This window comes from Dicentrarchus labrax, unplaced genomic scaffold (genome assembly GCF_905237075.1).
Source record: "Dicentrarchus labrax unplaced genomic scaffold, dlabrax2021, whole genome shotgun sequence".
NCBI lineage: Eukaryota > Metazoa > Chordata > Actinopteri > Moronidae > Dicentrarchus > Dicentrarchus labrax.
In genome coordinates this window covers 31,865,729-31,877,138 of record NW_026136719.1, presented here as the reverse complement: position 1 = coordinate 31,877,138, position 11,410 = coordinate 31,865,729, and the positions used below count along the sequence as shown (strand labels likewise).

Genomic DNA, 11,410 nt, shown 5'->3' with positions numbered 1-11,410 from the left:
CATTTCCTCGTCTTTATGCACCTTTATGTTTGTGTGTGAGAATACTGTTCTGTACGTACAAAGTTGTGAAGCTGCCATTTTTGTCACTAAATACCTAACACACATAATACATAAATAAAATTGAGAGTGAAAAATAAAACATAAGTGTTAAAGATCCTTTGTCAGTGTGTGAGTGTGAGTTCACGACCACGAAATGCACGGTTCGATCAAAGCCAGGAACGATTTTAGGAATACTGAAGTCCAAATTCCCACAGTGCAACTGCACCCACATGAGAAATGGTTTAAAAACCACCAAGAAACCTGTAATATTTTTTTATTTATTTTATTCATTCATTTATTTAACGGTTTAATTATATTTTGGTAAAATCGTCATACATGATAGTCTAAAAGCTGTTTCAAAGGCTTTGCAACAAGCCAGGATATGATTGTGGTAACACTGAACAGTCCCTCCAGGATTTTGCAGCTTTTTTTGGCATTGCTGCAGCCAAAAATGGTTTTGTAAAACATTATGATGCAATGTCTTGCGATGTCTCTAGGCTTTTTTGAGATGAAATTGCAGGAGAAAGTACAAATTGTAAAAATAGTTGATATTTGTTTGTATAATTCATTAAAAATCAAAGGCAACTTGTTCCAGAGAATAATATTGCTAGTAGTTTGGTGATGTATGGGTCAACCTTTTGCACCAGGGACTGCTGATTGGTGAAAATTGCAGTAAAGTTGCAGTGATTAACAAAGTTTGTGCCAACTGTTACAATCGCAACTTCCTGGAGGGACTGATTTAATATCCTGTCTGTCTCCTACCAACAGTCAACCATGACCAACATCTTTTCCAAACATTACGTAGTTTTACTTTCCTAAACCAAACTGTAACCACAGAGGCGACTGATCAGAACACACTCATGCCACGTTTAATATAGTCACTTTTTGATAGAACAAAAAAAGATTTGGTGGTCATTTTGGAGGGCAAAAAAACCTGTTTTGTTGTTTAGGTTTAGTTTCTGTAATCACTATAAAACAATAAACAAACAATAAAACAATAACAAAAACACCATTCAGATCCACTGTACTAGAGTGGAGGCAGAATTCTTAGAGACTGATATCTAAAAACAATTGAAACCTAACTCTCTCCATGGCTACATACCAGTGGCACAATATGTATTATTTAATGCTATGTAAGGCATAACCAAAACAAACAGAAAAAGTACATTTGAAAAACGCTGTGGCTGCACTTTTACAGAGACATTTACAGAGGCACACAACTCCTCATACGCCTAATATGTGTGTAACAAGCTGATGTGTGAAATCCTTGGCCTAAGCATGAAAAGGATGCGTGTGGAAGGGAAAGAGCAGATGGCTGAATGCAAGGTTCTCAGTGGAAGTTCACCTCAAAGCCGCACAGCACAGATCAATGAGCATAAAGAACTACTTCCTGTGTCGCTATACTGTCTTTTCTCTTATTCAGGGCTCTTGGGAGAGGGCCACACGTCTAGACTGGTAGAGGATTCATTGCCTCTTTAAATATCCTCTGGGGGGAAGGCACACATTTCTGTAACACAAATCCTTAAAAACAAAGAGTAAACTCAAAGCAATATCAACATTACACAAGCTGTCTATTCAAACAGATCATTCTGAGTAAGCCTGTGGGCCATCAGTCTGGTTGCTTTGACATTTCTCTGTGCTGGCCTTGGCTGGTGATCTGAGGTTCCGGTTGCGAATACTCCTCAAGGAATCTGAGGTGGAACTCCTTAAGCTTCTCCAGGAGGACTTTGAGCTTCTCTGGGCTCGGAAGGATGGTCATTCTAAGGAACACACAGTAAAAGCAAACACACAGTAAGTCAGGACATTGCTCTGTCTCACATCCTATTCCTTAATAAACACTGGGTTGGTCTTCTTGTGTAACCTGAAGTGATAGGTTCCCTCCTTCTGGCCGAATCCGCTGCCTGGGACCACACAGATACCAGTTTCCTCCAGCAGCTTGAGGCAGTACAGCATGTCAGGAGCCATAGACAGAGACTGCAGAGACACAGGAACAGGACTAATATATTAAGCTGTCCACACACAGGCCACTCTGTGTGTTTTAAACATGTACCTGAATGAAAAACTAAATTAATAGAACAGAATATCATATTAAAACAGAATATAAATATAAAAGAAATATGTGTTTATGTATCTGCTGTACTGTGTGACAGGCCCCTGGTTAACAAACACTGTCACAGGGAAAAACTTCCCATTGAAGAGTGCACGCTGCAGTAACAGACCTGGGCTTCCTGAATTGCTGGTGGTGGGATGAAGATCTGAGGGAAGGCATACATGGCTCCTTGGACTGGGTTGCACTTGATACCAGGCACAGAGTTTAGGATTTGCTCCGTCAGGCTGGCCTTGTGAGCCAGAGCGTCGAGGACTGAGCTCTTTTCCTGGGTACCAATGTAACACATAAGGCTTAGGAAATACTCAAGGGAAACTCCTGTAAGTCAGTCAGGTACTAACAACTCATTTAAGATGCCAAACATTTTTTTTTCTCCAAGTTTCCTCCAATGGGTCACTTCACCACACATCAGGCAGAAGATGAACATCACGAGTACAAGCTAAAATGGTATTGAAAGCAGCTGCTAATAATAACATTATTTTGATAATAATAGTAAATAAATAAAATGATGCTGCTTTGCTCTCATCACCTGCACATCCACAACACTATCAGGGGCTTATTTTACACATTTGCCCACAAGCAAACATCACACATGGTATCTGCAGGTTTCTACAAGTTACATTTTAAGCCCATTATGAATGCAGTTTAAGACCTATGTTGTACTATGGTTGTCAAAAGTATCGATACTCTGACACTTTTTGAATACCATGTATTTAAAACGATACAATACTTTCATTTGATAGTATCAAAAGTACCAAAGCTGTAAAAAAACAGATTTACAATCAGATTTTCAACCCAATGCTGCACAGATGAAACACTGGGGAAGAAAATCAACCGGTCTGGTTCAGCAACCTTTTTAGAGGTCTCATTTTGTGTGCCTAGGACTTTTCGTTGCCATGGTATTGAAAGAGGTATCAAGTGTTGTTTTTTTAATATTTATTTATATTAGTACTGTATCAAAGTTTAAAAGTCTGGTATTATGACAACCTTAGTCTAGACTGACAAAGAAGTAAGAGGGAAGGAAAATCGGTATTGGTTCCATGTTGGTTTTGTTTTGTAGTTCTTACAGAATTATCAATACAACACAGTAAACTTAATTAATCCAGTCCATTTTTGCCCAAAACGAGGACTGTCTTTTTGTTCCCTTAGAATAAGACGGTCCACCCTACACACTGGACCTTTAATTGATTTAGAACAAACAGAAGCATCACACAGACACACACAGACACACACAGACACAGACAGACACACACACACCTTAGTAAACTGAGCGTACGAGGGCTCATGCTCTCTGGGGGGATTCACTATGACGTCCATTGCGGCCTGTCCTGAGACGGGAGGGCAGAGGCGAACGGACAGCAGTTTGACTAGCTGAGCCATCACCTGTGTATCCATGTTCAACACCTCCATGTAGCCTCCACGGAAACCACACCTGAGACACAGAAACAAAACACAGGTAATGTGAAAAGTCCTGCGTCAAGAAAAAGACACTCTGTGAACCACCTCATCATTACTGTCAAATTCAAACAGCAAGTCACTGCGCCCGTGTTTGTGCTATGCTAAGCTCACTGGCTGCTGGCTGTAAGTACATATTTATTGTACAGATATAAGAGTGGTATCAGTCTTCTCATCTCACTCAACAAGAAAGCAAATTTTCCAAAATGTGGAACCATTCCTCTAATGGACAGGTTTTATGTTCTTACTCCATATTTGAGACCATGCAGGTTGGTTCCAATAACAGTGGAGCATTGCTGGCATATTGACATTTATAGGCTACATTAGACACTACAATTGTCCCTACTGCTGCTCAGCTTTACTCAGGGGATGTCTATCAACTGTGCATCAGTTCCAAGCATGACCAATTGGGAGGAGAGCAGAGAGTTACACTGAAGAACCAGGTACACTTGTAAAAGCACATTTTTACACAATGAAACAGCTCATTCTTATCCTGTGTCAGCATCCAGTCATGAGATTAAAGCAGTGTGTGTGTGTGTGTGTGTGTGTGTGTGTGTGTGTGTGTGTGTGTGTGTGTGTGTGTGTGTGTGTGTGTGTGTGTGTGTGTGTGTAGTGCAGACGATACTCACTCTCCTGTATAGCCCTTGGAGGTGGAGTGGAAGGAGGCCAGCTCCACATTGTTGAAGTACTCAGGGCCCATCTCATAGAGGACCTTCTTAAAGGAGTGGAACTGACAGTCTGAGGAGTAAACGTTATCCTGATAAACCTGTAAAAATAGCAGCCATGTTGTCACAAACTGCTACAACAAAATAATATGTCTGTTCACAGACACATTCAGTCTGTGCAGCCACTGTGGACTGTAGTTGTAATTATGGATATGACAATTTGAGATTTTGAGATCGTGGTACTACAGATTATGTGCTGCTTATGTTACCTCGTCAGCCATGACAAAAAGATTCTCTTCATAGGCGAAGTGGAGCACCTCCTCTATACACTTCTTACTCTGCACCTGACCTGAGAACAGAGCGGGGAAACACAGATAACTATTATTAAGACAGGAAGTAAGCAGATGTACAACTTTGAATTTAACAAATTTAAGTTGTGTGTGTTAAGCAAATGGATATTCTTTTATGGTGCCATTTTACATCTGCTTACATTTAAGGAAGGAGTCTATTAAGCCTTTGAGAGAGCAGCCCATTCAAGTGTGCACTTCCACACACATCACTGATAAATCAGACAATTACACTGCCTTACATCAATAATTACCAAATAAAACTTAAAGCTGATGTATGTGACTTTCAGAATAGTGCATTAGCATCTCAAACAAAAAACAAAAAGCGCTGCAGCCCACCAGACTCCACTGACAAAAAGGCAAATTTGACCTCCCAGTTCATAAAATACACACTTTGTTAGCCTTTCCACTGTTCCATCAACAATTCTGGTTTGGTCGAAATTAATCCTTAATTCACTGAGTTAGATGAGAAAATAGCTGCAAAACAGGCTGTGGCTGTAATGGCTGCCACGTATTCCTTGTGGACACAGACACCAGTCAAAGTAGGCCCAGTACAGTGCTTGTTTTTGCCACAGACGGGCTCAGATTGTTATTCTAAAATTATGAAAATGATCCCTACAGAGATAGATCTTTTTTTAAAGAGTAGGATCATTTTTCTTTAACCACAAACACCCATAATATTGCTATCGCTCAGCATCAGAATCCATAGACAAAAACAGCGATTTAACCACAGATAATTGTGAAACACACGTCATCTTAACTTGGCAAAACAGTCTTTGTTAGTCTTTTGCTTGAAATAAATCCTTAATTCACTATAGAGTCTTCAGAGAAAGATGATAAAATACAGCAGTTTCATTCGCTCTACTCAAAGCACACAGAGAGACTCACATGCAGTGACATGCACATGCAGCCAGACTGGAGAAGAAAATGCTCGGAGGTCATTCTCTGCTCAGGACGTATGTCTTTACATAGCAAACAGTCGTTGCTGCTATATTAATGTCATAAATCCGTATAACCTTTTAGTTTTAAGCTTTCTATAGAGCCCTTTATGTGTGCAGCTCACTGAACTGAAGAAGAACATCTCTTTTCATAAACACAGTAAACACAGTTGTGGCTCTCACCCTTCTTAACAAGTTCCAATAAATAAAGAGTGACCAAGTTGCTCACTGTTTCAACCATGAATATCAATAATATCGTACCGGTGGGGTTTCCAGGGTTGATGATGCAGAGGACTTTGGGCTGGCAGTGCTCCTTGGCCGTCAGGTAAGCTCGCTGAAGTTCCTCAATATCTAGCGCCCAGCAATTGGCCTCATCCAGGTAGTAGTTAATGCGCACTGCCTCTAACTCTGAGATGGCTGCAGAGTACAGCGGGTACTGAGGGATGGGGATCATTACACCTGTCCTGGAGCGGCCCTGACCCGATACTAGCAGCTTCAGGATGCTCTAGAAACAAAAGAGATGACTCATGTTATTACTTTGTTTGCAACAGCTGCTCCCCACTATCAGACTTACATACTGCTGACCCAATCAGAACTATGTTACAGCTTTCTTTAACACTCCAAAAACTAAACTTGACTCCTAAAGAAGTCACACCAAGTCCAATTCAGTACTGAAAATAGTAATTTTGTACTACAGTTTTATTCAAAAACGTGCCGAGTGAAGGGAGAGTATTCTGTGTTCTCCTCTTCTCTCTTCTCTGAAAGCACAATGCCTCGCCATTCCTGTTACACCCATGCACACCTCGGCAGCTGCGCAAGGAGACACTGCCTCTAACATTGTTGATTTTGTTAAGTTAGCAAACATGATTCAGTGTTTCCTCTATGTTGATTTTGGAGCGGTGGCCTGTTAAATTTCTGCCACCACGGTATCAGAAATGGGGCAGACACACAATGTAGTCACGGTTGCCTTTTAAATGATCCTGCCGACAATGATGGCTGCCGCTCACATTGCAATTTAACAACAAGTAGAACTATTCAGAGGTTATTGGGACTGTCCAGTTTAACTCCAACTGAACTGGTGTTCAGACGGGCCTGCCCCCACTGCTAAAAAAAATGCTAGAGGAAACACTGCATGATTCACCATTTCACTTGGGAACAACAAAACAAAAAAAACCACTAACACCAGGCTACAATCGGCATTTCTTCCCAGGTCAAACGACTCTGCTGTAGTCACAGGTATTTACCAGCTCCAGCTCTGATCAGCAGGGGTAGAAACTTGACACCCAGGTGGACATTTTAGCCCATTTTCTGGTGCGATGCTGACGCACGCTGAAGTTCTACATTATTTATTGTTTTTTACAGTCTATGGGAACAACGTGCATCAGCGATTTGGTTCTTAGTACCGTGCAAGCTGCAACACTGGCAAGAGACAGCGAGGTGAGAGAGCTTCTCCTGATTCAGGGGAAGAGGAAATGAGGAGACAGGTCACTGGCGCTTTCTCCAGCACTGAGGAGATGGGTCTGGCTATGCGAGAGACAGACAGAGCAATATGCAACAACATGTAGAAAATGCTGAGTGAAAGAGCCATTGCTCACAGCCAACGCAAGTAACAAATGCTGGGGTGCCCTGATGGCTCGCCTGATGGAGCTGAGTTCTTGCCGCAGCAACCATGGGTTTAAGTCCAACCCATTGCTATGTGTCATCCCCTCTCTCTATCTTGAGCTGTTCTAATAATATACACATCATTTTGGTATAAAAAGGGCATACCATGATGCCATCACTGGCGCCTGTGGTGAGGTAGATGTTGTTCCAGTCAGAGGGTACGCCCTGGTCTCTGTGTGTTATGTAGTCAGCGATGTCCTTGCGGACACACTCCACTCCCTGGCTGGCACTGTACGAGCCTGAGTCCAAAACACAAAAACATGCAGAATGCACCTTTAACATACAATAATAAAAAAGAAACACACATTTTGTAAATCACAAAGGAGATATTATTCAATGTTTTATACAGATTGGAGAACTGTACTGTGGAGTAATGAATGTCCCTGCTGAATAGCACTGTGCTGCTTGTGGCTGGTAAGTATTGCTTGACAGTGTCACAACAGGTTGGACATTGCTGACTCATATTAAATTAACCCACACAGCAAACACCTGGTTGTAGATATTCTTTGCTGTATGTAAGTGCTAGGTAGCACCCTGTATAAAGGAATGAATGTATGTAACAGACAGTACATGTCGAGGAGGAGAGTTGAGGAGAGTAAAATGAAACAATATATTTACTTTTTATTTACTACTTTTTATCTACTTTTGTTGAATTACTTTCAACACAAGCAACCTATATACACTGCTTTATACAAGTCAACAGGCCCAGTTACCTCGAGAGCATGTATTTATATTGTTCTTTTAGGCCTAAAGCAGACATGTTGGCTGATGGCTGTGAAAGTGGCATTATTTTAATTCATCTAAAAACATTAAAGCATCATTAAAGCCAAAATTGAATTAGTTGTTCTTCTGTTTGTGTGTGTGTGTATATAATTTAATTTCTTGAATTCCTTTTGTATCTTATATCTCTATATTATTCATTCTGTTTATTTTCCCCCCTTAGCTTTAATTGCTTACTTATTACATTTAAAATATGGTACGTTAAGTTTCTTGGGATGGGAGGGAGAGTTTATTTTATGAATGTTTGTTCTGTTTATTTAAAATGAGCATAAAGCCGATACACATAGTACGGAAGAAATAAAATGTTTGTTGTGCATGTACAAATGTGATGTACACAACTTTCAGATAATTCTATAAATGTTAATGTCCATAATTTACTATCCATTTACAAACTAAAGTTTACATTATTCATCAGTTACAGATGAAACATTGTTGCCACTGACATTAGGAAATAAAAACATGAAAGTGAAATATAAGAAATACAATAATCTCTATATTACCAACCTCACTTACAGAGAGTGGACTGGCCTTTGCAGTTACCCATGGTATTTCTCTCAATTCCACCTGCATTGTCATTAGATCTCAGTATGCAAATTAGCTAGGTGGGGCTGGTGGACCAACATGGTGCGTTCCAGGTCACTGGAATTAATGCAATGGTGTTATATTTTTGATGATTTTCCTTTTTGTAAGGAAAGACTTGCAAGATATTGCCAGCTGGCTGAGATCTGATCATAATGCGAGCCAGATACAGACTGGCTGGTCCAATCACATTCTGATCACTCGTATGTATGTCTTTACACCTGCATTAACAGTCTTTGTTCCTTAAACAGGATTTGTTGTATGACAAGTGAACAAGCAGCACCCGCAGTGTCTGATAAAGGAAGCCAGCATGGAAGTGCTAGTGCTGCTATATAAACATCCATAAGCAAACTAACCATCTGAAGCGATGAAACAATGCGATAGGAACAATATTGCTTTTGTCCACAGGGGGGGCCAGAATCAACACATAATCAAAGGTCCTTCTTGCTGCTTCTTGCTAAGGCCAAAACAAAACTTGGGTCTCGTTGGGTTTGTGTGTCTGCTCTCGACCAAAGATCACGTGTGATCCCGAGTGTTTCTGTAGTCCAACAACTCATGTCTGTTTGAGTTAAAGTCTAAAACAATTTAGCTGATCAGGTTATGTTAGTTTCATAACGCCTCTTGATAAATACGCCTCTGTGTACTCTGGTATGCCAACTGCCACTCCTCTCATTCGCACCGTCTAGCTCACAATGACAAGAACATACACAGACCTAAGCTGCGTCCTCCGCAGTCCTGTAGGATGCGCTGGGCTCGTTGCTTGGCATCATCAGGGAAAGTCGGACTGTCCAACAGCTCTGGGAAACAACACAGAGCCACCACCTGTAGACAGGCAGAATGAAAAAAGGGTGTGTACCAGAACAATCTACTTGTTTCTACCTATATCCCCCAAAGAAGAAAAACAACACTTTAGGATTATGAATGGTATACATTTTGATTACTGTAAATCTGTGGTTTTCAACCTTTTAATGTCAAGGACCCACAAATTGATACACATCAGGCCGTTGACCCATATTTGATTAGATATACTCAGGGATCAAGATTTAGTTATTACATAACTGTCTGTCCTGTAGATTGGAAGATTAACAGTGAAGAAAACTTACAAAACAGTATTTCGTATATATTCTCTCACTTTTAGCCAATTAAATAATAGTGAAATTAAAGTATTCCCCATTTGTCTGGGGAACCCGCTCAAGGACCGCTGGTGGAGAACCGCTGCTGTGAATGACTCCATGTACAACAGGTCTGTTGAGTCTTACTTCAGTTCCCGTCCCCCCCTCTCACCTGACGGACGAAGGTGATTGGCTGCTGGCCCATGGCGTGGGCATCCCCGATGTTGGCTTTGATGACCTCCGTGAAAGGCTGTTTCACTCCCTAGAAAGGCAAAATAAAGAAGATCTTCATAATAAAGTTCATTTGAGGATTTTGATGCAAAGGTTAAAAACATCCTGCGAATAGTGTTGACACATATTGATAAACTGATATTTATTGTACCTTTGGAAAACATCAAATAGAAACAATATCTCACCCTATTTTTTTTTTTATCCTATCTGAGTCCTACTTTTTTGGAGCTGCTAACTCGGCCCACTCTTATCCTCTTAAAAGATTTAAAGAAATGTGTTACTATGATAATGCAGATGATGGTGCTCTTGAATATGATTAATTTTATTATTCTATATCTGAAGTTTTATTCACAAACACAAATTCTCTAAATCACTTCCTAAGATCGTACATTTTTCCCCTTTTAAATGTTACATGATTACTTTTTAATGTGTTCTTTTTATGTCACATATGTGTATTTCGATCTGTATGTGTTGTTGTTTACCTGGATGTTTGTACATTATCCTGTTGTTAATAAAAAACAAAAAACAAACAAACAAAAAAAATACAAAAGTTGAACACCACCTGATAACTGTACACCCTGTGAATGTGGACAGGGCACTCTAAGTACCCAAACAACTGATCAAAACTGGTTTTATTTAACTGTGTGAACAGCACCGAGCAGGGACGTGCCGGTGCCCGCCGGTGCCCGCCGGTGCCCGGCTTTCAGGTTGAGACACAGAGGATGATGCAACCTTTATCTCGCTCTGCTGTCATATGAAGCCGCATTAACGTTAATATATTTCAGCCTTGTCTTCGTGTTTTATTAAATACGCAATGAAGCGTTCAATAAACCGTTAACAGTGAATCGTTATCGCCATGAACTCCTTCTACCATCACACAGAGGATGCGGCAGTGAGCGGAAGCTATTTTAGCAAGTTAGCTAACAGCGTATATATGTTTGCTGTAAACACAAACAAATAAACAATGTGTGTGTGTGTAAACAATGTGGTAGCCGTTAGTAACCCACTGACCTGCTGTAGCCCCCTCTCTATATCTCCCGCCTTAATAACGATGGGTCCTCTCACGGCGTACTCCACCGCCTTCACCTGCGGGTTTAGGGTCGCCATGGTAAGGGTCTTCTCTCGCATCCTGGCCGGGTCGCTTGTCTCCACGGTGGCCTCTGCCGTGCTGAACCGTTTCAGTCCGTACTGCTCCGTAGGGCCCTGCGTTTTAAACCGAGCATGCTGCCATAAATGTGAATACAGAGACGTCGACCGGAGGGGAACCGGGGCAGACCGATGTATAAAGAGCTGGAGGCGATGCATGTTTCCTCAGAGCCGGGCTCGACGGTTCATCAATCAAAGACAATTGGTTCGTATTGGTTAGTATTGGTTAGTATTGGCAGTACATCGGTGGTACGGCCATTATACCGCGGGGGAAACGGAGATAAATATAACGTGTGTTCCGCTGACTCACCGCCCTCGCTCCTCTCTGACACTGTCATCAAATCACACC

General features: G+C 41.1%; 1 protein-coding gene across 1 annotated transcript; it reads right to left on the bottom strand.

Moving 5' to 3' along the window:
* Positions 1–306: 306 nt before the first annotated feature.
* On the bottom strand, positions 307–11,410 carry gpt2 (glutamic pyruvate transaminase (alanine aminotransferase) 2). Its single transcript, XM_051379305.1, has 11 exons — positions 10,927–11,410; positions 9,857–9,946; positions 9,286–9,394; positions 7,319–7,452; positions 5,813–6,056; positions 4,536–4,615; positions 4,231–4,367; positions 3,404–3,578; positions 2,259–2,414; positions 1,901–2,013; positions 307–1,799 (listed from the first exon to the last, which is right to left on the bottom strand). Exons 1-11 carry the CDS (start codon positions 11,218–11,220, stop codon positions 1,649–1,651), a joined length of 1,683 nt encoding a protein of 560 aa, XP_051235265.1. The 5' UTR covers positions 11,221–11,410; the 3' UTR covers positions 307–1,648.